Raw genomic sequence first — 27,527 nt, 5'->3', positions numbered from 1 at the left:
TAACAATAATAAGATATTAAATTTAAAAAATATATAAAATGGGATCATTTTGATGTTTAAGGAATGTTTGGTGAAAGTATTTTAAATGATATTTAATGATTTTAGTGAACTGAATAAAGTTACATAGACAGTGGTCCATAAAATAATAAATTCCATTAGTTAATAATTGTGAATAATATTTAAGTACATATTAGTAATTTAAAATTAGTTTAAAAATCTATTAAAAGTAACTAAAAAAAAAATTAAGAATTAATTTAGAAAATTCATTCAGTACCCTGTAAATGATTTAAGCTCAATAAATTGCTTTAAGTACGCTTTGTGCAGTTTGTATTTTTGTATATATTAATATATATATATATATATATATATATATATATATATATATATATATTATATATGCAATTTGTATATACTATATATAATAAAAAATGGAAAAATACTTAATCCAGAGGACGGATAATGTTAAAAAAATAAAAACAAATTTTTTGTAACCATTAACCACTAACCATGTATCTGGTTATAAGCTCTAATAACCCAACTAACAACAGCAAATTAACATTGGGGGAGGGAAAACAGAGTGGTGGAAAGAAGTTAAATGGTATAGAATTGTCCCGGGTGTTGTAGATATGGGGATGATGCGACTATGGCAGCTGTGTTAGGGCCTTGATTCATGAAACATGGGCCCAGCAGCAGAAGCAGACGGTAGTGCAAACTGTCGTTTATTGGAACTTTCATGGCCACCAGGAAATGCTTTTTGCCATGAACGTTTTTGTGGTGGATTGGCCGTTGGCGGCATGACAAACTGACCTCCAGCAGCCGAAACTGGCACATAAGGATTGGCCGCCATGTTGTGTGAAAATCGTGGCATATTAAAGTACATATAAGGTGAGGCTGCACTTTTAGCCATATCATTTTGGGCACTATTATCCAACAAATGATGAGCCACATTCGGAGATAATGATTGAATATTAGGCTGTTGTGCCATACCACCATTCATGTCTTGTTGCTGTTTGGTGAGTAAAGCAAGATTGGTTAATTGGTTATGCTGAGCTAGTTGATACAACCATGATTTCTGTGGTTGTTGGGCAGCTGCCACAGCCGCACGCTGGAGGGCTAGGGTTTGGGCTAAATTCTGGGCGTAAACGGACATTGGATCCCAAGGGGGCATTAGGGTAAGGGGAGTACCAGGATTAGCAACCTGGCTGGTGGTCATTAGAAGCTGTGCAGGTAACATACCAGGTGGCGCTTTGGTAGCTACTTGAGATAAAGCTCTTGACGCAGCACCTCCGCCAGTCAACACCAGATGCATATCTTCACCGGAACACTGGAACATTTCGATGTACCGTTGTTTTTTGCCAATATACATATAATTGTAGTGTTTAGCCATTACTGCCTGAGCGGCACTGCCCACGTTGTTCATTTGAATGAATGCTTCACCAGATGCATGACCCTAGGGGGGACATTATTCGAAATTTAAATAATGCACGTTATAAAAAAAAAACTGAATGGAACATACATAAGTATATTATGTATACATAGGCATACAAAAATATTGAAAAGTCAAAAAGTTTTAAAGTGACTAATTATTTTTAGTTAAAAGTAAAGCATACAATTTATTACTATTTTTCTATTTTTATCAAATTACATATCAATATTACTTACCACAGAGTTGTAAATCATATGCACACCTTGGAATACAATATTTTTGGAATGTTCTTCGAGGAACTCAAGTATATGCTCTACATTTGCTTCATATGGAAGTCCACGTAAGCGTATACAGTCTTTTTGTGTGCCACTAGTGATGACGTGCTGAGGCAATGGCAGAAGCGGCACATGCCCAAAAAGTGCAGTAGGCGAATTATTCACACCAGCTGTTGTTGTTACTGGGGTGATAATGTTGCCACTGCTATCACTAGCTGTTGATCGCATAGATGGATCCATTGCACGATTCAAAACCTTAGAACATTATAAAAAATGTAATCATGATTTTAGACAAATAAAAGCAAAAACAACAACATTTTCATGTTTCAATGAATACGTAAGTTATTAAATAATCATTGTGATATATATCATCAAATGAAAAATTCTGAATTAATAATCACATACAGTAATTATATTTATTCTAATAAAAATTATTAATTTTACTTTAAGAAAAAGTATTATTTTTTTTGCATTGATTATTATAAGATATTTTAAACATTTTTACCTGTTGTACTTCAGCTGTTGTACTCCTAAATAGTTCAATATACCTCTTGCCTATTAGGTCTCTGTCCTTACTAAGTGCTTTAGGAGCATCATCTTCATCAGCAAATAGAACAAACGCATCACCCGTTGAACGTCCATCAGGTTTTTTAACAAATAAAACACCATTTTCTCCATCCATTACAGAACAAGTTTGCTCACCATTTTCAAAGAAAGTAATCTAATATTTATATAAAAATATAACCATTAAATTAATAGTACAGGCGCACAGTGTTTATGTATTTTAAATTAGGTAGGTATTTGAAACTTACGACATCTTTAGCTGTACAAACATAAGGTAAACCCCTCATGCGCACAATTACTTGGGCACCCTTGGTGAGGAACATTTGGGCTTCACTACTATTACCTGTAAGAATAAAAAAAATATTTAAAATAAAATCATTTATTATTTTATTACATACAACTTCTTTAGTTTAACATACCCCCAGCAACATTTATGAAGTCTTCATCATTACCGTTATATACTTCAGTATAACGGCCACCATTATGGTGCTTATGTCTTTTCATAGCCATGTCTCTGTGCTCTTTGTTCACAAAACGTACAACCGCTTCACCGTTACGACGACCATGCGCACTTAAACACAATGCTACACCACCTCTGCAAAAATAAAATGTATTATATATAGTAAAAATTATATTGTAAGAATCTGGTCTTTTTTACAGTACCAGAAAACTACCCACAACCAAAGGGGAACACTACGGTTGTGACCTATGAGCTGCACTGCGTGTGACCCGAGGGCCAAGTCGGTGGAACTCATAGGTTTTGATACACGCATTAAAAAATTAATTTTAATGAATTATTTTTGAAGGGGAAAAGGAGTAATTAAGAATAAGAATAAATTAGGTAATCATGTTACTGTATTTTACCAGGTTATAATAATAATAATAATAATAATTTTGGCACATGGCAATGCATAGAAAAAAAAGCAATAATAATAATAATTTTGGCACATGGCAATGCATTGAATTTAGGCCATGTTTTTCTCGGCCCACGGGAGGCGACGCACCATATCATGGTTCGCCCTCACAGGGTTACCGGAAAAACATCATGGTACAAAATTTGATGTGCTTGTGTAAAGGGGGGGGGGGCAGGGAGAGAATATATTACTACAACGACCGACGGTTTGTGACGACTCCATGCCTGGTTTTGTCTTGGTCACCAGTCGCCCATCGTTGCCCTTAGCCCATCATGGTGAGGTGATAGATGTCGAAAAAAATAAAGTCCAAGGTAGGTATGTGTTGGACGGTGAGACGATTGGTCACGAGGTTTGTGGTGTCGGTGTCCGCAAGTGAAAAAACGTTCCGGAGCCGTGTCGTGAAGACGTGATAGTATGTGTCAACGGTCGTCGGAAAAAACGTGTAAATAAGTCGCCAGTTGCAAAAAGAGTGTGTAGACAGGTCGCCGGTTGCAAAAAGAGTGTGTTTCGGCGACGGAGCTTGGCTTCGTCGAATTAGTGGGGCAGGTCAGTGTCGGCGTTTTACAATAATGTAATTATTACATTTTTGGAGACAGGTTGTTCTGCCGGTGTTATGATGATGCCGAGCACGACCGAGGCGCTGACGACATCGGCGGCCATGAGCAACGGCGTGCGGATACTGAACACTGCAGGTTGTGGGGGTCGGGGGATATTTGTTACATAATACCAAGATCATTTACGCATCAGCGCGCGATACTATTATTTATAAATGACTATTGTATGAGAGTAGGTACGCTCGGGGACTATTTTTAATAAATAATAGGCCAAAAAATGCTGTGATGTTACAATATTATGCTCAGTTGCGTAAAAAATTGATTTATGGTTCACTAAAATGTAATGTAGTAATAATGTGCCACTAAATCATGTTTAAGGGACCATTACCTTACTACTAAATTATTAAATTTTTAATCATTGTTTATACAACCCGGCATAAAGGTTTTAATTTCTAACTAAACATACTTGACTATATTGAGACCACAAAAAAACTTGGCTATGTCGTGATCAGATGATTGCCACGGAAGACCTCTTGCTGTGACTACACAATTTTTATCTACTTCTTCATTTTTCCAACTATAAATAAAAATTAAATATATAATAGTAAAATTTGTTTATGTTGACTATAGTGAGACCAATAATTTAATACTGGGGTCAACAAATAATATTTTTGGAGGGCTAAATTAGGATTTTGGAAGTTGTTAGGAGCCATTAAAACCTAATATAAATAAAAACCAAAGGAAGTAAATACAAAATCATATAAAAATTTATAATATCTCATTTAATTCACCGTAAAAAACAAACATTAAATTAAAAATGACAAATTAATCAAAACTGTTTTATGCTTCATTGATTAATTAATATAGTAAGTGATATCGAAAAATTAAAGTAATGGTTTAATAAAAAAAAAAAAACTGTATATATTATTTTAATTGTAAACAAAAACAACAAGTAAGTACGTCATAGATTATTACAGAAGTGAGATGAGAGTCGTCGAGGCGATACCGAAAACTCAAATGGAATCGATGGTATACACATGGATATAAAACGCTAATTATTGCTCGAGATCTATGCTCAGAGTCGTTGTAATTATTATTATCGACAATCAATTATTTTATAAAATACGGCTGGTTAGGTTAGGTTAGGTTATTTTAGGTTATTATACTGTATACCTATTAAATATTATTGCTTAAAAAAAGATGCATTTCCATCATATCGCTTTGTTCATCGGCAAAACATTCAGTTGGACACTATATAGACATTACGTTTATGTGACATATTATTATTATGGATAAATTAAAAGAAACAGATTAAAAAAAAAACCAGGCAATTGAAAAACGAACGTCGTTATAGATTCGTTTGAACAACGAATCAGAACGCAATGAAACGCGTCATACGTGAAGGGTGAACCGAGTATTGATAATCCAGTTACGAAACGAAGACGCAACGAAAAGCGGCAAGAGGGGAAGGTAGGGTAGGTAGTTGGACGACGGGAAGTCGTCGAAATATGCATTTTTCAAAACCTATTGGCTATAGTCCTTAGCCCATCGACCGTAATCGTATAATAGTAAAATATGAAGTATATCATAGGTACTAATAATATTATGTGTGTGTGCTGGTATTATATTGTATGCGTTTTTTTTTTTTCAGGGAGACCATAACTCAAGGGGGAATAGTAAGTTCCTACACGAGAGTAGCAGGTAAACAATTACATTTTTTAAATACATATTTAACCTTTTCCGCCGTGTAGGAATTAACATCCGTACCTGGTTTTTACCGTGTAGGAACTTACATATGAACCTTTTTCTATCGTGTAGGAACTAACGTATGTATTTTGTGTACCTGCTACTCTCGTTTAGGAACTTACATTCGCCCAACTCAAGCGCGCGTTCGAGGAGTGAAAAATGAAATAAAACAATAGGTGCGGGGGGAGAGACAGAACGAGAGAGAGAGACAGAGACAGAGCAGAAGGTACTATTTTATTTTTTTTTATCGTCTGCGCCAGTGTTAACGCCATAAATAAAAGTGCGTGTATTGGTATTGTGTTCGCCTCGTGGCTCGTTCGCAGCGTGTATAGTGTGTGCGACACACGCGCACGTTTGGAGAATTAATTTTTTACTAGTATTGTGGTGATATATTAGTATTCTTATAATTAGACGGGTAAGGAAAACAACAGAAACCAAAAAAATACGTATACAACGCCGTGTGTAATAAACTGTCAAAATTATACCGAGTATACACGCGTGATCGCGCGCGCCGCGGTGCTACTGCAGCAGACTGCCGAATGAAAACACGCACACACTTGTTGATGTTGACGAGATTCACGATAATAATATAAATTATAATTATTATAATATTCAAATATTGTGTCGTATGGCAAATAGGTGCACACACAACTCGACGTAAATACCGTGTGCGCATAAGTTACCCACTAGAAAAAAAATTTGTAATAATAATATTAAGGGAATATCCCGAGAAAAACGTTTGCTCGTCGAGTACCTTCGGTGCAATTATAAATTATCATGAGATATTGTATTTATATATTATCAATAAAGTTTATTTAAAAACAAAAAAAAAACGGTGGCTCGAAAAAATACTAAATAGGCAAGTCTTGTCATAGGTATACGCAGGATTTGTATTCTCGTTCGCATTGAAATCAGTTTAATTATATATCACACCATATTCTTATATTATATTTGTACAGTATAAATAAATGATTACAGAACATTTCCCAAAGTTATCTTTGTTCGTCCATTATCAATCCAGTTCGTGGAAGAATAATAAGCACTTATTAGCACAGTTGTTTTCAATCATCAAAACATAAAAACGATAACTTGATGAAAGTCATGAAATCCTAATTGACATTTTATTGAGTAGGTATTTACACAAAATCTAATCGGGTAAAAAGCATGGTGCTATTGGCAGTGGTGTAGTTATTGGCATCAAATAATTTTGTTTTTCGTATATAAAATGTTTTATTAAGAATTTTAGGGATATTTTTTTTGATTATACGGTCATACTTATACTGACCAAACAGTTTAAAACAGTTTTTACTATTAATCTTGATGTTATCATATTATTTATTTGATAATTTGCTATTCTATTTCGTAATTGAGCAGGTTTGGTGCCAATAACTACCAAAAACGAATTCTTAAGGTGCCAATAACTGCATACTTTACCCTCATTGTATATTTACGAAATGTTCAAATAATAGTAATTATAGACAAATTTAACTCCCATTTTAATTATATTTAATGTTGGAAGTAGAACGATTAGATAGCTACATTATACAAAATAATAAAATAATAATATATCTTTCAATTTTCATTTAACTGTAGTATTTAGTCAAGAGGCTCCTACAATGTTAGTGGTCGGCTTCAATGACTACACCAACGTAATCGGCAATAATAATATTGTAAATACTGAAACGAAATTCGATGTTATCGGAATCTGTGAGGAATGAATCTCTGCCGTTATGCGACCACACTAATTACACGTAGGTACATTATGGGGAAGTATGGCGAAACTCATACATGAATTTATTACCTATTTATAAAGTATAAATGTAATACAAGGTGTTTTGACTGGTAAAGACGTCTCTTTGACCAGCCAAAAGAATACACAACAAAATATAAGTCACAATATTATCAATATATACGATAAGTGACAACAATTAGAGATGTCCCGGGTACCCGGCAATTACTCGATGGCCGGGTACTCGATATCATATTTAAGACTCGGCTCTTACTCAGTACCGGCGTAATACCTACATTCTTACCCAGCCCTTACTCGGTACCCGGCGAAATACTACATTTTTACTCGACTCATTTATTTTGTAGGATATCTCCATTTTTTGTTACAAGCAACTCTAATAATAGTATTTTGGAATTTTTGAGGTCGTAATAGCACGTTATCATAGGCACTACCCCAACCAATTATGCCATATGCGATTAAAGGTTCAAGAGAGTTAAGTATATAAGTTTTATGTCTTTACAATCTAGTATTTCACGTAGAGATTTCATGATGAAAATCATCTTTCTCAACTTATTGGTAGTATTAATAATTTGAATTTTCCATTTCATATCATGACACATTTCGATACCTAAGTATTTTTAATTTTTGACAATGGAAACCGATTTACACTGGCAGTGATTTAATAATAAAGTTTTACATTCATGGATTTTTAGTTCATTTAAGGTAGGTAGGGTACATTCAGATAAGGAGTGAAGTAGTATGGCTGATTTATCTAAATTAAGAAATAGGTTGTTTTTCTTTAGCCAGATTTTAATTGACAGTAAATCAGCCTCAATATTAGTGAAAACTTCTTCCCAGGTTAAACCATTACAAATCAACACCGTATCGTCAGCGTAACAAATAATATTGCTATTTAAGTTCAGAAATTTTATATCATTTAGCTGAATATTGAAGAGTACAGGGGAAAGTATTGTACCCTGAGGAACACCACATATAATAGTTTGCTCACAAGAGATGGTATCATTTATTTTAACCCTCTGTTTCCTTTTTTCCAGATATGATTCGAATAGTGAGTGAGCCGAACCAGTAATACCTATGTCGTGCATTTTTTTTAGAAGCTTTACATGGTCCACAGTATCGAAGGCTTTCTCCATGTCAAGATAAATAGTTGCGCATTTTTTTCCTTCTTCCAGTGTATTATAGATCATTTTGGTTACATTAGCTATGGCTTGATCAGTGCTTTTACCGGGTCTAAAACCATATTGGTGTTCAAATAGTAAGTTATTCGATTCTAAGTAGTGTACCAATCTTGCTTTTATGATTTTTTCAAATATTTTTGCTCCATTTGATATTACAGATATTGGCTGAAAATTACTAATGATAGAAGTTAGACCTTTCTTGTAAATGGGTGTTATAATTGCTACTTTAAAAACATCTGGAATTTTATTTTGGGTTATACATAGATTAAAAAGACGAGTGAGAGGTTTAACAAGAAAAGTAATATATTTTTTTAGAAGATTAGAGGATATTATGTTATCGATACCGGGCGATGCACCATTTTTTAATTTAAAATTTGCTTCTAGTATATCTTCATGTGTTATCAGCTCAAATTTATTTAAGGGGGAATTATTTGGCATAATTGTATTGATAGATTGATGGATGTTAGACAAATTATTTATATAAACATCGTTATTTAGTTGTGTTACTAGATCAGTTGCCACATTTATAAAATAGTCATTAAAATTATCGGCTAAGATTGAAGCTGGTTTTCTGTCATTAGGTTCAGTATTAGCTTTTATATTATTTGGTAATTCATTAAGATTATTTGATTTATTGTTTCTGGATATGATATCATTGATTAATTGCCATTTATGTTTGGTATTGTTCCCGGATTTATGTATTTCTTTTTTGTAGTATTTAGTTTTAGTTTCTTTTATTAAATACGTTAGTTTGTTTCTGAATTTACGGTAAAAGTATTTTAGTGGAGCAATTGACGGCGACAGTAGGCCTTCCAACGGCGATGTTTGAATGTTAGCCGTTAGGCTGTCGGGTGCACGGAAATAATTATATTATACGTACTGTGTTGGGCTCAGATCCACAACGCGACGACCGACGAACGGCGATCCCCAAACCACGACAATACCGATGCCGCAGGCCGTCACAACGACACGTGGGTTTAACTCGTACACAGCACCCGTATTTCGGTCGTGACGAGGCGCAACTCGTCGGTAAGAACGGCGGAAATACAGCGATACGGTCAAACACGAGGCACAACAGCAGCGTAGACAAACGTCGCACACAAAGAAAAGGGCCGTCGCACAAACTAAGTATAACACCAACGCAACCAGGGCGCAATCCGACGACCAAAGAAGAGGAGAGCAAAGATTATTTTAAATAATTTACGTTATCAAATTGAAAACCTATTAGATTAAAACACATTAAAACCAGTATATTATGGAACATATTATTTCATATCAAAGTAAATGTTATCACAAAAAAGTCATTTATAATAAATGAATAAATGAAATCTGCAATTACAGAAAGTAATAATAAATTACTATTTTATAATACCTTTAACCTCTACAATTTTTTTTAACGTGATTTAGAATTTGAAATTATACAGCTTAACTTTTGTCTTTGGATTTTAATTTTGAAAAATACGTTTATCAATATCGTTAAGGTTATCGATGAACTGGTACCGAAAAAATCCTTTTGAAGTACTGTTACAATTGGAAAAATAACTACTTTAAATTAGCTTATACGTAATCGAAAGAGCCGTTCTGGTAAGGTCATTTATTTTTACGAATAATGTATCGTAATTCAGGTTCTTTACATGTGTTAAGATTTAGAACCGTTTTAAAATAGGTTGAATTATCTTATCCCGCTATCCAACAAAAAAAATTAATGGTGAAACATCTGTACCGCACTTATAACCGATAACCTCGGTGTTAAATCAATATAATGTGAATAATAATAATATAATTATGTACTTACAAAATTCCATATAGATTGGAAATTGGTTATTTATATGATATTAAACTCATATTTAAAATAAATTAGGTGCCTACAATAATATATAACAATTTATTTATTTTTGAAGAGGTAAAACGAATAAATTCAATAAAACACATTTGAGAATGTTACGTTTAAACCTCACAACACCGTGATCATAAAGTTAAAATAAATTAAATGTTTAGAAATTTATTATACATATACCTATTACCTACGTGTGGTAGTAGAAACAGACGATACTTAATCGTATATAACTATTCCCAAATCGAAAAATACGGTTTATTTACAATAATAAATTGTTATGTACAATGCATGAACACAATATATGAAAATATGAAATATTGTCACATTTGTCGAAAACGTCCCAGAAATAATACGTAAGTAGAATGTAGCCATGTACTACAGTGTACAATATGTCAATATACAATTTGGACAAATGGATTTATCTTTTAAAATTAATATGTAATTGTTCTACGCCCTTACATATGCATAGGGAAATATTGCCAAAGGATAACGGAAAATGTAGCAGTAGAGGTGACTACGGTGTCAACACCATGTAACTATGCCATGTACGTGCGCTTAGTATTTACAACGACAGTACAACTACCCGAGTAACAATTTTAAGGTTCAGTGTTGGTTCTGGAGTACCGTGCATGTAACACAGTGCACACACTGTCTTTGCGTGCAGGATAAATTGTTTATGGTGCACATTTTGTGCTCAAGGGATATAAAATATAGTTTAAAAAAAACCGTTTCTACTGGGCTCAGCCGTGCAAACTATGTACAGCGCACCAAGAGTACAACCATGCATAACTTGACGGTGCAGTCAAAGTGTATTGCAATACCATGGTGTCTATAAAGCAGATGAAAAAAATTAAAAATTCATAGCCACAATTTTTATTTTATAAGCATCTAAAGTTCAAATATTGACAAAATACATAAAAATTTCCAAATTATCTTATTTAACTATTAACTTTAAATATTACATAACTCATAAGTAATAATATGTAATTATTTATTATATGTATAAGTCTAACCTATAAGCTATTATTATATTATGGTTTAATAATTCCTCTAAATATCAATAAGGATGACTTTGTTAATAACATTTTCAATTTTTATTAATTGTGTTTATTTTGTTTTATCATAAGACAAGCGTTGATCAACACATAAAAGAGTTTAGGTTAATATATTTACATTTATACCACAAATTAAGATCTCTATTCAGAATAAAACTACACCAGGCGGCCACGGTAAAAATCGGTTTTGCTACGTAACTCTGGTGTGCACTTATTCTGAATGGACTATAGTATATCTTAATTATTGATTTATATACTTACATAAGTAGGTACCTACCAATAATTAATTATAAAAAAATTATATAAATCATGTTTCAAAAATTATTCGAGTGGTTAGTTAGTTTTTTTCGATGAAGAAAATATGTACTCCGAGTATACCAAGAACTGGGTGTATAGAGGTGACAATGGTTATTTTTTATGTAAATAGCCTAAATAAAAAGTCACAGATATTATGCTATTGAAAACTATCAACCCAGAATCTAACTGGTTATCATACCCAGTGACCATTATTGCTACTCTTGGTATGTATAATTAATTTGTACCTAACTATAATTCTAAAAATGTAGGTATTTGTTTATTGAGATGACCCATCACTTGCGTGTGTGTTGTCTCCGTCTTAATAACATACAACATAGTACATTATTGTTCAGCAGAATTCAATGTATGTGGTTATCTTTAATATTAGAGTCAATTTACTTTACAGACATTATATTATGTCTATGATTTACCTACGGTAAAACTTAAAGGTAAGAATAATATCTAGCTAATATCTAATAAGATTTTATTGGTTTTTTTTCATTTTAAAGTGAGTTAAAACTATTTAGCTATGTGAAATATCACAACTATAAAATGATCAAAACTCGCTTTAAAATTACAATAATAATAAAAACCTATTATATTCTATTGATAATATTCTTACAAATAATATAATAATAATAATAATATAATAATATAATAATATTCTAAGTTTAACAGTAGGTAAATTGACTCTTACATTAAAACTAACAACATAATATGGATTCTGCTGATTGCAATTATTCTATGTTATACATATTTGGTAAGATAAAAACAACAACATGCATGTGAGGCATAGGTACTCTATTAATATTATTTAACAATTGTAATTTAAATTTATAATTAATTTATAAATACCTACCTAATGCTGTTCAAATATCTAATATTAATTCTACTTTTTTTTATTTTTTTTTAGTCAACTGATCTTACTTATTTATTTGTAAAAAAATATTTAGCAATATAATTACTATATTATATAGGTTACAAACTTATGGATAATCTTGTATTACATTTTCAAATCTTAGATTTATAAAGAAAAATTTTTATGAATTCTCAACTCAAAATAATTTGCTAATTTTCGTGATTTTTCTGTATTTTGTCAATATTTGAACTTTGAATGCTTATAAATAAAAACTGTGACTAAGGATTTTTAATTTTTTTCATCTGCCTTTGAAACAATAACCTAGGAGCCCTCTATTAAATTTTCAAGCTCTTTTACTCAACAGATAAAATTTTATTGATATTTATAGAAAAAAAAACTAAAAAAAATGAAAATTGACAATGTCCGTAAACAGCTCAAAATAAGTCAAAATATTTGGAAAATGTTTTGGTGTATAGTAAATTAAATTTTTGGAAAATGTTTTGGTGTATAGTAAATTAAATTATAGACATTCAGTCAAAATTTCATGTCCCTACATTTGTTTTAGAGTTAAACCAAAAACAAAATCGATTTTCTCAAAAACAGATTTTGCGTAAAAATTCCCGTTTTTCCTTAATTTTTCTTTTGTTTTTCACGTCGCTTTTGAAAACTACTGGGACATTTTTACTTTTGACCCCTCAAAGTACCAACTAGATTCACTTTCCTATCAGAAAAGTTACTGTTGAAGAAAATCCAAGCACTTTTACTGTCCTAAAAGATGATGACAGACACAAAAAAAAAAAAAATATAAAAAAAAAACACACATCATTGTAAAATCAATACATTTATCGCTTCGCTCAGAATCTAAAATAAAGTATTTAGGTTTGATATTAGCCAAGTAGTTTGTGATAGTCCTGCTAAGGCTTTTATACCTAACGTTAAACAGCACAATGCATATCACAGTTGTAACTCGTGTGTAGAAGAAGGAAGTTTTTTTAAATAATCATATGTCATATTTAGGTATACATTCCAAATTACGAACAAATGAATCATTTGGTAGTAAAAAGGATGAAGACTATCATAAAGGCATTAGCCCTTTAGAAATGTTTCCTGACTTAAACATAACAGATGCTGTGATATTAGAATATATGCATTGTGTGTGCCTAGGTATGATGAAGCCATTACTATTTTGGAAAAAAGGAAAAAAAACTACACGTTTTATTAACGATGATATTGCTAATGAGATATCAACAGATCTTATACGTTTAAAATAATTTTTTCCAAAAGAATTTAACCGTTTACCTCGTTCATTAGAAGAACTCGAGTTCTGGAAAGCCACAGAATTTCGCTCATTTCTACTTTATTCTGGCCCGATTGTACTCAAAGGAAAACTAAAAAAGTCATTATACAAACATTTTATGTTGCTACACTGTTCAATCCGAATACTTATGCTGAATGAAACATGCATCACCTACAATGAATTAGCCAATAGTTTATTAAGACAATTTGTTACTCAATATTCAAATTTATACGGAGAGGAATATATAACTTATAATGTACATGGCTTAATACATTTAGCTCAATTCGTAAAAATTAATGGTTCGTTAGACAAATTTAGCGCTTTTAAATTTGAAAACTGTTTACAAATTATTAAAAGTACTTAAAAAAAATTGTAGATTTCCTCTTCAAGATGTGTATAATAGATTAATAGAATATAAAAATATTGATATTGCTTCTTTTGTGAATTACCCGATTTTAAAAAAAGAAATTGCTTATGATCCCTTGTTGTACAATGATCCCACTGATACATTGTATGAAGCATTAGTTTTGGATTATAAGTACTGTGAATAATAAAAATATGTATTTTATGTTAAAAAATGAAAATGTTATTTGTATAAAAAAAATTATAATAAAGTTGGAAATATAATTGTAGAAGTTGTTAAGTACAACTCAATGACAATGTTTAATGACCCATTTAATTCTAGTTTGTTTATTGATTTTTATGTAGATTTATCTAGTCAAAGCATTTCTTTTTTTATTAATTTATGTGATATAAAGTATAAATGTTTGTTTATCAATGTCTCTGTAGGTGTAGGAACGGTTTTGAAAGGATAACACTGACAACAGTTACTGGTACGACACGATTTTATTGAACGGCGACACGTTTAATCATATACAATTGTAGCTACAGTAAATCAAGCGCGTTAGTTCGTCGACGACGGTCCAGACAAAGCTGCTTGCCGTCGCCACCGCCGCTGGCCGGGCCGGCGGCCGTGCCACAGGCGGCGGCCAGACCGGTTGTCGGTCGCGATCTCGCGGACGTCGATAGAGACGCCGCGGTCGTTGCGATAACGACCGCGACATACTCCCCCCCGAGTCCGCGAGACGCGACCGAGCAACCTAGTCCACGGAGAGGATGACTGGGTCCCCGGGCGTCACCTCCATGGCCTGGACCCACCGCTCCACCGCGGCCAGCTGCTGTTCCGGGGTGTCTGGCTGCTGGGCCAGCTGCTGCTCTGCTGGCGGCTCTGTTGGCGGGGGGCACCACGGGCTGCTGGGCTTGCGGCTGTACCATGGGCCGCTCGTCGGTCTGGTCGGCTTGTGGCTGAACCGCTGGCCGCCTGAACCGGCCACGCCCATCCCGGACGTCGTGGCGCTGGTACGCCGGCGCTGTTCGGCGAGGTGGCACTCGTCCGGGCGGTCCTGCCCTAGGCCTGGCGGCTTCGGGCTGTGGGGTGTTCGCTCGAGTGGACCGGCGTCCCTCGGCGAAACCCCGCTCGAACAAGGCCCATGCAGTCGGGCTTGCTCGTATCCGGCCGAACGACGCGGTAGCCGCGCGTTCGGCCGACCAACCGCTCACCGTGTCCTCCGGACCATCGCCCGACAGCCTCCTGGCTTCCCGCAACAACTGCGCGGCCATTGCCCGGAGCTTTTCCACATGCGCGGCAATCATGCCGCGGGATGGCCGGTTGTTGCGGTTCGGTGGGGGGTTATTGGCGCGTTCTGCCATCTGAAACAAAGTATGATTAGTTAGTGTTCTCTGACGGTCCTACAGCTCGCTTCATCGCTGAGACATGTAACTTAGTAGGGTGTTTACCCTCCGTCAAGAACACTCCGGTCCCTAGTGGTTTACCCAACTTAACCGGACCTAACCATTTCGGGGCGAACCCCGCGTGAAAACGCTTCTCCGCACTTGATTGCGGATGCGCTTTGTAATATACCCAATCCCCTACTGACAGATTGTCTTTTCCCGGGGATTCTGGGGCTATATGGGTACTGGGGCTTTTGGGGCTGGACCCCACCGGGTAACCCCTCTCTCCCACCGGAGCATCATCCGGTTCCACCGGAGGATCTTCGATTTCTACCGAAGGGTTCCGATCCGCTCCGGACACCTCCGGACCACCTTTGCCGTCGTCCGGCGACTCTTCAACCAACTCGAGCTGCCAGTCTCCGGGGCCCTTGATCTCCCGACCAAACATCATTTTGGCCGGCGACTGTCCAGTGTTTCGGTTTTCTCTGTTCCTTACAGAGAACAACACGTGTGGCAGGTAGACATCCCACAGATGATGAGGCTTATCAACGAGTAAGGTCCGCAACCCTTTCTTCAACTCTTGATTTCGCCTTTCTACCGGGTTGGCACGTGGGTGGTATATTGGGGTCGTCCATCCTTCCACTCCCCACCTCTTGAGTGCGTCTCCCATTGCCTTGGACACGAACTGCGGGCCATTATCTGACAATAATGCCCTCGGGTATCCGAACCGTGGGAACAACTCCCGTTCGAATGTGTCTACAATCGATTTGGTCGTCGCCTTTCCTAAGGGGTACGCCTCTACCCAGCGACTGTAACAATCAGTTACCACCAAAATCGTTGTCTTACCCCGCTGCGTTCGTGGGTATGGACCCATAAGATCGATACTCAGCACCTCCCAAGGTTGCCGTGGGACTCTGGTGCATATCTGATCTTCTGGTTTGCGATTCAGTGGTTTTACCCGTGCACAGACGTCACACGCCCGCACGTAATTACGCACTGCTTCACGCATACCGGCCCAAAAGAAACGACTCTTTATACTTCGGTACGTTTCTTTCCACCCTGGGTGATTCGCTGCCTCATGGTCGTGAAACCTTTGTAGCAAAACCTGGGCCTTGTCTACCGGGACGACCACCCCCTCTTCTCCAAGCGCGATGGATCGAGGGTGGCGGTGCAACACCTTGTCCCGGATGACGTACAACTTCCGAAGCCGACCGAACCTTGCACCGTCTCCAGAGAGTTTGGCAACTAACTCCCGTATGTTCGGGTCGTTTTGTTGCCACTCTCGGACAGCTTGCAATGTGACGTTTCCGTCACTCCTCTTCGGCTGGATCGCTCCACACTGGGTGACACCCACACCGGATCCTCCGGACATGCCGGACAGATCACCGAAGACTCCGGAAGTTTCTCCGGACACTCCGGGCCGAATCACTGGGGGATCGTGGATATTGTTCTCCAACGATTCTTCGTCCACTGTGTTCGGTCCCACCGGACAACGGGATAGCGCGTCGGCTGCTTCATTTTCTACTCCGGGCACGTGCCGGATTTCAAAATCGAAAGCCCCGAGTTGTAGCGCCCATCGCGTTAGTTTGCTGTTGGTACAGCGAGCTTGCTGTAACCATCGGAGTGCCGCGTTATCTGTAAATAACGTAAACTTACCAGACTCAAGATACGGCCTGAACCTGTCAACCGCCCAAACTATGGCTAGACATTCACGTTCAACTGCCGAGTATCTTCCCTGTGCTGGATTTAGTTTTTTACTGGCGTAGGAAATGATTTTCCTGTCACCACTCTCCCCCCGCTGGAAGAGCACGGCACCAACTCCGACTTCGCTCGCGTCGGTCTGTAGGTTGAATGGCTTACCCGGAAGAGGAGGGCAGAGCCGTGGTGCGGACACCAAAGACTCCTTCAACTTCCGGAACGCCTCTTGCTCAATTTCTGACCAACGCCATTTGGTCCCTTTGGCCAACAGACTCGTGAGTGGTGCTGTGATCTCGGCGTAGTGCGGCACGAACTGACTGTACCAACCACAAACGCCTAACACCCGCAACACGTCTTTAGTCTTCTTTGGAACCGGTAATTCTTGAATCGCCGTCAGTTTTTCCGGCTCCCGGTCTATTCCTTCACCGTCCACGACGTGACCTAGGAATTTGATCTGTGTCACCCCGAATGTACATTTTTTTGGCTGGCACGTCAGACCGTAAGACTGGAGTCGCTCCAAGACTCTCTGCAAGTGGTTTAGATGTTGATCGGGACCCTCGGAGTATACCACGATATCATCTAAATAAACCAACACAAATTTACCAACTAACCCACGGAAGACTTCGTTTACCAAGCGGCAGAAAGTGGCGGGGGCGTTTTTAAGTCCAAAAGGCATTACTCTGAACTGGAATAATCCTCTTTGGGTCCTAAACGCCGTGAGTGGACGTGTCTCTGGTGAGAGACCCACCTGCCAGTATCCTGATTTCAAATCCATGGTGCTGTAAATCTTCGCTCCACCCATTCCTCGGACCATGTCATGGAGATCCGGCATCGGGTGAGCGTCCGACTCCGTCTGCATGTTCAGACGGCGATAGTCAACGCAAAATCTACGTGAACCATCCTTTTTCTTCACGAGTACCACCGGTGCAGCCCATGGAGATATGCTCGGTTCGACAAAACCCTGTTCCTCCATGTCTCGCACCATCTCGGCAATCACCTCGTTTTTCTCTCGGGAGTACCCGTAAGCGTTTAGAGCCACCGGATTTGGATCCTTGAGACGGATCTGGTGCTCTATCACCCGAGTTCTGCCTACCTCTCCGGAGAATACCTCCGGATATTGGCATAGGACTTCTTTGACCCGCATACCGTACTCTCCTTCGGGTAAACCTGCGGTTGTTAAGTCCACTCCTACGGTGACCGGAGTTACTGGATTTCTCCAACTCACGGAAACACGTCTTTCTTTCCCCAGGTGGATTATGCAACCGCTATAGTCCCAAGCGACTTGTTGCTCCACGAGGAAATCATGGCCCAGGAAGACATCTCCAATTAGGTTGTCTAGCACTGCGGCCCTAAAGCTTACCTCCAGATCCACTATCCGGGCCCGAAATTCGGAAAACTCCGTAATTTCTCGGGTCCGACCGTCCGCCATCCGGACAATCTCCAGTTCTTCGGTAAAACTCCGGCCAAACTTCTTTGCCACCCACGGTTTGACGTATGTCCTCGCCGCTTGGGAGTCCAGTAGCGCTACTACTGCCCCGAGTGCAAACTCTAGTTCAATGGCCGGTAACGGAACATCCGTTACTTTCGTTTTCCCCCGTTGACACCGTTGCAATGGCTGGAGACTCTAACACTCCGGTCCGCAGATCCGAAAAGCGTTTTCTCAACTCAAACTTTGAGTCCGTATCCGAGTCTCTCCTCTTGCACTTTTCCCGTGGATCAGGAATAAACTCCTCGGAAAAATCTTCGGATGTGACCGGACAAATTAACAACTGCTTTGTTAACTCATCTTGTTCCGCATCACCTGAAATACTGTCCGCGACATTTTTATTGGAAAAATTACTCACCTCGGTGAAATTTTCACTTTTGTCCGGAACATTTTCGATCCTTAATGATTTTCCCGACCTGTTGTCCAGCTGGTCGGAACCCGTATCCATCACCGAACCATTTACCCGGTCCATTGTCACGAACTGTGGTTCCTTTGTCGGAACGTCGCTTTCAATGGGTTTTCTCGGGTGGATTCGGCGATTTCTCCGGTGTTTTCCTAGAGGCTCGACGGTTTTCACCGGACAACTCTTCACTCCGGAGGTTATCTTCGGGTGACCAAAGTTTTTCTCCGGAGGAATTCCGTTCGTACCGGATTTCTCCGGTTCAGAACCCTTCTGACCCGATTTCTTCGGGTCCTTTCCCGAGTCTCCGGTCCGTAACGCTCCGAAGTTCCGTTTCTTCGGGTCAGTTCTTGTAATTTGTGGTTCCTGTACCGGAACGTTACTCACTGCCCGACTTGAACTCCGTTGCTTACCTCTCTTCGGACGACTCGTACTTTTCCCGCCGGTTACTTCCTGGCCGGCCGGGACCCGGCGGTCCCGCCGGTCGTTTTGGCGTTTCCCCGACTCCGACTTTCTTTTTGGACATGCAGCTTGCCAGTGGTCATGACTACCACATACCCTGCACCCTGCTCCCGAAGATTGTCGTTGCTTCGGATTCGGCACTTGGGATTTCTCAGCACTCTCAGCTTTTCGTTTATCCAACCATTTTAACTTTGGTGGTACGCTGGTGCTCACCTCCCGCCTTATCCGACATTACGGCCTTGCTACCATCCAGTACATGGGCAAGCGCTCGTAATTCGCTGAACGATTTCAGTCGCTGTATACGTGCATGAATTCTAAATTCATCACGCATGAGCCCAATCACTGTCATTACCACCGCTTCTTCTGTCAGACCAAGGTTTAACCTCCGATACAACTGGTACTTATGTAGGACGTACTCCCCCAGTGTTTCGGTCTTGGTCTGAGCGGTGCTCAACAATTCTGATTGCAGACTCGACTGCAACTCGTCCCCGTTGAACTTCTCCAATAGTTCAGACCCTGAACTCTTGCCATGGTAAGTCCAACGCTCTCATGGTTCCCCACCATGTTCCTGCCTGTGCCTTAAGCTGAGGGGCCAAAACGGTCACCCATCTAGCCTTGTGGATACCAGTTTCTTCAAGTATTGCCTCGGCCTGGAGCAAAAAACCGCACCGGGTCTTCCTCCCTCTTACGGCAAACTCTGGTATCGACGCACGGGCCATATTCAACTCATTTTGAGGAATGAGCAGGCTATCCGGGAAATGCACGCGTTTTTTCACCGGAAAAACTACTCCGTAACGCTTCCTCACGACTTCTACTGGACCCTTCACCGAACACTCCGGACAGATTACCGAAGACTCCCGGACGTTTCACCGAACACTCCGGACCGGTTACCGGAAACTCCGGAAACACTCCGATTTCTCGGGTTTTCCCCGGTCAATCTGCTCCGTATGTTCGCCCATCGGCTCTCAAAACTCACACTTTGAGTTTTGACCGGAAGATTTTGACTTTTGTCCGGGCAAATCTGATTTGCCCCGGACATATCGCTGGTTGATGGTTGTTGGGAATTTCCACGGCATGAGCAACTTGCTTGCTCCACCCGTTCGGTCGACCTAAGCTTTTCTTCGGCTAACTCCCGCTCCAAGCGTTCCACGCTCTCGCTGAGAGTAGCGATTGTCAGTTGCTGCTTGTCGACCGTTGCTTCCAACCCCTCCAGTCTATCTAACATCTGCTCCATGAAGTGGTTTATCAAATTCTTATCAGAGTCGACCTCATCCTCCCCACTCAGAGCCTCCGATGTTTTCCCTTCCGGTACCTGGGCTGACGTCTCGTCAGTTTCCCCAAACCGTACTGATCCTGGATCCATATTTTCCTTAGCCCTAATATACTCTTCTAATGCTAAGAGTTTATCGGCCTTGGACCCCCCGGTCTCAATACCACGTTTCAATAATTCCCTGTTAATATCGACAATATTTAACTCACTAATGCGTTTAACAGCCATTGTGGAGATTAAATCTAATTGCTATTATCTATACTAATTAAATTACGAAATTACGTAATGGATACGAAATTACGTAACTCGGGCTATCGCTGGTAGAGATATGTACTTTCCAATCTATAAATAGCCTAAACCAAGTTTAGCACTGTAGGGATTACGCTAAATTATGCAAACTTTGCTACAATTTACCACCTTAGATTGGACAAGCCCTTAATATTTTATTTATAATAAAAAAAAAAAAATCAGAATAAAAAATATTAAGAACCGGTATGATCAGGACACCTATAAATTGTAGGTTCTTTTAACCCGATATGTGCTAATTTACTTTAATTTACGTAAAATTATTTTTATTAAAATTAGCACTTACCTTACTCCTTACTCGACTGCGCCAATGTAGGTGTAGGAACGGTTTTGAAAGGATAACACTGACAACAGTTACTGGTACGACACGATTTTATTGAACGGCGACACGTTTAATCATATACAATTGTAGCTACAGTAAATCAAGCGCGTTAGTTCGTCGACGACGGTCCAGACAAAGCTGCTTGCCGTCGCCACCGCCGCTGGCCGGGCCGGCGGCCGTGCCACAGGCGGCGGCCAGACCGGTTGTCGGTCGCGATCTCGCGGACGTCGATAGAGACGCCGCGGTCGTTGCGATAACGACCGCGACATCTCAAATATAAAAGCTATTTCAATAACTTGTGTACATAATAATAATTAAAAATTAAATATTTTTTTTTTTAATTGTTTATCCTCATGTAAAATCCTTAATGAAAAACGAATATGATGGATGTATTGATATGCAATAAAGTTATATATGTATTTATAGTAAATACAAGGTAGATTATATGTATGTATAGGTGCAATTTTTAATGTGGAAACAGATTAAATAGGTCTCTATCCTTAAATAGGTATGACGTGTACACATGCGGTTAATAATTAATTAATTAGATATATATACCAATTTATAGTTAATAACTTAAATTATTATTATTTTGCAATAAAATAGAGATCAAACGTTTAAAAATTGCATTCTAGTTCAGCCAAAAAATGTAAGAGGCTCACTCAGGTATAGTTACAAAATTGGTAATTTTTCCTGAAGGTAGAGGGGGTAGACTTTTTTATATAGGTACCTACACAAAAATTGTAATTTTCATTATATTTTCAAGTACAGTAGTAATTGTATATACTAGGTATTATAAAGGCTCTAGAGGATCTATGCCCCTCGCCCGCACCTTTAATTACACCACTGTACTCAGGGCTAGCCACCTTAACTATAGTGGGGGAAATCTATATTGTGAGCTGTAGCAAATAATATGAAATTTCCACTTCCGTAGGAAGGTTATGCATAGTATATATACTAACTATTAACTACCATAGTATAAATATAGTTATCCCTATTATGACGCATATATGTTAGTTAACTTTTATGTGTTATCCATATTATAACGCATAGACGTCAGTTAACTTATATGCGAGGTTGTATGACCAATAAGTGATTTGCGTGTTTTTACGTTTTTTGTTTATTTTTGTCACGGTATGTGCACGGTATTTTTCAACACTCATACACGGTTACGACACTGTAATTTTGTTCACTCTTGCACGGTTGCAACACCAACTCTAGTCTGACAAATGAACAGTAGTTATAGTTGCACACTAAAACTGTTCCAGAACCGACTATTGAGTTCTACCGGCACGGTTTTTCCCATGTAATAAATCGGTATTAATTTTAATCAAAAACAGTGCTGTGCACCGTTATAATAGCATGGTAACAAAAACCTAAAAATTGATGAAGGGCACCCAATGTACACCAACATTGTTACTTGGGTATAGAGTTCTAAATTAGTAAAAATAAATAAACAACAAACACCTTGAGAATAATTATAGGTGCTAGTTTTTTTTCTATTTTAGAAATCGCAAAATCGATTACTGCAAGTTCGAGTTTAGGTTTGATACACTTAACACAATATAACGTCGTTGATGTTTCATTTCATTACCTACCTATATATAGGTACAATTAAGAACTGCTGGGAGAGGGTGCGAAAATAAGAAGACAATTTCTCGCAATGTGCATTATTTAAAAATTAAAAGTTAAACGTATTACAATATGTTTTTTTCTCATGGTCCCCTCCCGTGTTATTTTATAGTAATTATTTAAAAAATATATTTCTAATATAATAGGTGATTGTGGCTTATCACGAACAAAACGGAACGCCGATAACTTCAGGATTACGAATCGACGACTCATAGACAGGAAATATATCGGTGGACAAGGTGCATTTATGACCGTTGTGGCGTTTTAGATATAATAACCTAACAAGGATAACAGAAAAAAAAATACACACGTTGTGCCCAAGCCGCTATAAAGGTGTCGATTTCCGCCCGACACTCAAACATGTGGTTGAAAATAATACCGAGTAGGTACCTATAAATTACAATAATTATAATATCAATCAATATTTATGAGTAACGGCGGTAATGGTTTTACGAATATATTTATCTAATTAATCGGTTGAGTCGAATATTTTCAAATTTTGGAATTTTTTCCAACCGTTCATAATCAGTATAACCTTTATGTGCATTACAATTACATACACACGAATTAGAAAAAAAATTACGCTTATACAACTAAAAGTCTACAAGGAATGGTCACGTAACACACCGTAAAAAATATGCGAATAAATAACAATCCGATCACTATATATTATAAAGTAAAAACACACATTTCAAATTACAATATAATTGTTAATAAAACGGCTCAACATATAAATGAGAACATAATTATCTTAGCGACGATTATTAAAATATCTCAACAAGATTTATATTATAAATAGAAAACAAGCATTGACAGTTTATAGTAACCACGCCTGGTGTTGTTTTAACAAAATTTTATTTATTGATCGTAATAAAATTCTACTCTGTTATAGTTATGATATTTACTGAACAATACGGGTTTAGAAAAAATTTAGGAACAGAAGATGCTTTAATCGACGTTAATAACTATTTACATAGCAAAAGGGATACTAAAAAAAAAAAAAATTCATTTCATTCTTGGACTTGGAAAAAGCATTTGATTTAATCAGTAGACAATTATTACTAAACAAGTTAAAAGAATTAGGCTTTGATGACAATGCATTAAAATGGTTTACCAGTTATATCTGAGTAATAGACAACAACTAACCACTATCGGACCTCATTACAGTAATCATTGTTATGTTAAAGATTATGGAGTCACTCAGGGTACATCATTGGCCCTATATTGTTTTTAATATATATTAACTCTATACCTGCATCTTTATTAAAAGATAAATTATTCATGTTCACCGATGACATAGCACTAAATAATTTCGAAGATAATTGGGAAAAATTGAAATATACTGTCGAAATTGATTTACGGCATATCTATGACTGGATGGAAAAAATCTGTTATCACTTAGCATAAACAAAATTCGATTCCTTAAAAAATCAATTATAAGACAAATTTACATGGCACTGTGTAATTCGATTCTATGATACGGCATAATAAGCTGGGGAGGCACCAACAGAACAGATATAAACACATTGTATACTACACAAGAAATGATTGTAAAAGTAGCATTCTCCCTATTAAAATACTCATCAGAGGAATTCAACCATACTAATATAGTATATGTTTATAAATTATACATTAGGCAAATTTTAGTTAAATCCATACAGAACCATACACTCAACGCCACAGAAATAATAGACAGAAGAACAGGAAAATACATTAAACCGTCATATACTTTATTAACTAGTTCTAAAAATTCTCCCAATTACATGGGGAAAACTATTTTTAACAATTTAAATAACGAAGTAAAGAGTCTAATAAAAAGTTTATGTGAAAGTCAATCCAATAATACCAATGATATAATTAATATAATGAATAGAAATCAAATAAAAAAGGCAATAAATAAAATAGTTAGTCATCTTGATGACAATGTGTGTATCAAAAAAATCATAAAAAGTCAATATGTCTTAACATAATATTGTATAATATTTTAATATGTACCTATAATATGTATGCTGATGTAAATTTATCTTTGTAAAGTTTTCTTTTTTTTATCATGTTATGTTTGTTTAATTATATCATATTTTTATTTGTATAAGTATTTTACTATAAACGAATTGTACGTTGAACTCCATATTATACCAGATACGAGCTTATAGCTCAGTTGGTATTGGTAACAGCTATTATTAATTTATTTTATTGTGATTATTTAATTTGTAATTGTTTTGGCTGAATAAATAAATAAATAAATAAATAGTCCTCAATAGAAAAAAGTGCTATTGAGGTAATTTTAAAATCTAGATAATGCTGCGATTGCCCATGATTGTGGGGGGGGGGGGGTGCAGAGGATTGGGTCTACACACTAGTCACAGATATATTAAGGTGTTTGTTAATATTATGGATCGAGATTTGTGAATGCATTATTAAAACTAAAAATTACAGATATGAAAATCCATTACAAAGGTAGGTAATAATAATAATAATAAATAATGTGTAACTCACCAAACACCCGGTTCGAGTTTTAGCTGAACGATTTCCGGCGAATTGAACGTATGGCCTGAAACACGAAAATAATTGTTTACTTAAAATCAACTTACGAACTAATGACCACCGATGTTTCCCACACTACTATAACATCAGCAGCAAAAACGTTTGTGAAACACATAATATAACAATATAGTGATTATTAATGCGATGAGTAAATATTGTTTACTGAAATTTGATGGTCGGTGCACTTCCTGTTAACCGGAGAGGTATATGGATTGGTCACGATGGTGGGAGGAGGGGGGAGGGGTGGAAAGAAAATTTTTTAGTCTTACGTTATTGAAGAAAGACGTTGAACAAATTACACAACGACAAAATAATATTGGATTACACTCGCTGTGTGAGGGGGTCGGTTAAAATTTGATGACTTCATTAAATTACGGTTAAAATATGCTCGAACACGGAGCGGGGAAAAAACTGAAAAGAACTAGAAAACTGCCGGCACAGCTCGTTTATGGCCTCTTTCCACCCCACTCCGCCGAAAAAATAGATCGACGATTCGTATAGCGTTGCGACACACAAAACACGGAAAATAATAATTGTTTATTAATTTAATTTCTGTTTTACTAACCTAATGCGCATGGGCACTAAGATGGCACTACTTATTTTTTTAAATAGCACGTTGAATTTTCTATACTGGAGAACTTACCATCAGCTATGAGCCTTTGGACAATGTTAACCATATCCTTGACCTCGGCTACGTAGAACTGAGAATCGATTTCATGAGTTATTTCTAGATCTGAATAGTCGGGGGTCAAGGAAACAACCACTTTGTGAGAACAGCAATAGCCAATAATAATAATATATGCATATAGTGTCAAATTAATTACGATGGTATTATTTAAAAACACTCTTGAACGATTGAATAATGTAATCGAAAATATCCATATTATTATGTGCGTTCGACAAAATATAATCAATAATATGCCATAAACTAGACTAAAAAAATAATATATTATATACCACTTAAACTCTATATACCTATAAACTAAGATTGTTCTGATAACTGCAACCAACAGATGTAAAAGAATAAATAAGTATTTAAAAACGATAAAAAAAAAAAAACAATAATCGCTCAAATGTAATATAATATTATGATATCAGTAGAAAATAGCCGACAGCCAAAATATATCCAATAGTATTTAAGATTAGGAACAACATTTGTAATGACCACGGCTTTAGTTAGAATTTATCTATCTGCAGTTGCTGTAATGTCTAATAACATAATTTGTATCATTTAGTGTTTTCAAAAAAATGCAGGATCGTGAATTAAAATATTGGCATGCGAATTAATAGATAATGCTATATCAAATAATTATTATTTTGAACTACCTAGGTGCGTATTCGAAAAATGTATTTGAAAATTCCTCATATTTGTTTTTTAACCAATTTTAAACAGATAACACAATCGTTTATGAATAAAAAGGAAAAATGTTTAAAACTGTATTTAGTTATTTTTATTTAAAAATGATTATAAATAATGAAATTAATTAAATTTATTAATTTTAAAAACAATTAGTTGTTATTTAGGCATACTAATGCTGTGGTAAATAATTAGTCTTTAAATAAATTTGTTATGTAGCAAAACAAAGACTTTGGAGATATAATTATGGTTATAATATCACGTATAAATAAAGTTATTCTTTAAAAATTGCGATCTTAACAAAAAGTATTATTTTTGAATGCTTGTTTGTGTATAGAAACTAAACATTATATTTTTTAATACCATATACAGAATCTAACTATTGTGTATGTTATTTTCATTGATTTAATTCATAAATCTTCGATACTTGTTGTCGACGATAAAAATTATCAGTGTCCTCTAGACATCTCGATGCTTAGAAGTGTTTCAAGAGCGACTGAACCAAATAAAATATATTTTCAATATTTACATAAAATACTATATATACATAGTTAAGAAATGTATACA

General features: G+C 36.7%; 2 protein-coding genes and 1 pseudogene across 2 annotated transcripts; 1 reads left to right on the top strand and 2 right to left on the bottom strand.

Moving 5' to 3' along the window:
* Positions 1 to 591: 591 nt before the first annotated feature.
* On the bottom strand, positions 592 to 26,295 carry LOC132936284 (RNA-binding protein fusilli-like). The gene is given in 9 exon segments (XM_061002982.1): positions 592 to 673; positions 675 to 1,450; positions 1,663 to 1,956; positions 2,207 to 2,422; positions 2,514 to 2,608; positions 2,685 to 2,860; positions 4,200 to 4,310; positions 25,556 to 25,610; positions 26,247 to 26,295. Coding segments are annotated over 9 exon segments (1,839 nt in total). The 5' UTR covers positions 26,281 to 26,295.
* LOC132935799 (uncharacterized) lies at positions 13,460 to 14,303 on the top strand (annotated as a pseudogene).
* LOC132937225 (transcriptional regulatory protein AlgP-like) lies at positions 14,638 to 21,689 on the bottom strand. Its single transcript, XM_061004041.1, has 2 exons — positions 21,392 to 21,689; positions 14,638 to 15,462 (listed from the first exon to the last, which is right to left on the bottom strand). Exon 2 carries the CDS (start codon positions 15,460 to 15,462, stop codon positions 14,638 to 14,640), a length of 825 nt encoding a protein of 274 aa, XP_060860024.1. The 5' UTR covers positions 21,392 to 21,689.
* Positions 26,296 to 27,527: the final 1,232 nt, after the last annotated feature.

The sequence above is a fragment of the Metopolophium dirhodum genome, chromosome 1 (assembly GCF_019925205.1).
Source record: "Metopolophium dirhodum isolate CAU chromosome 1, ASM1992520v1, whole genome shotgun sequence".
Taxonomy (NCBI): Eukaryota; Metazoa; Arthropoda; class Insecta; order Hemiptera; family Aphididae; genus Metopolophium; species Metopolophium dirhodum.
The sequence above is the reverse complement of the archived record's forward strand: the minus strand, read 5'-3'. Positions and strand labels throughout refer to the sequence as shown.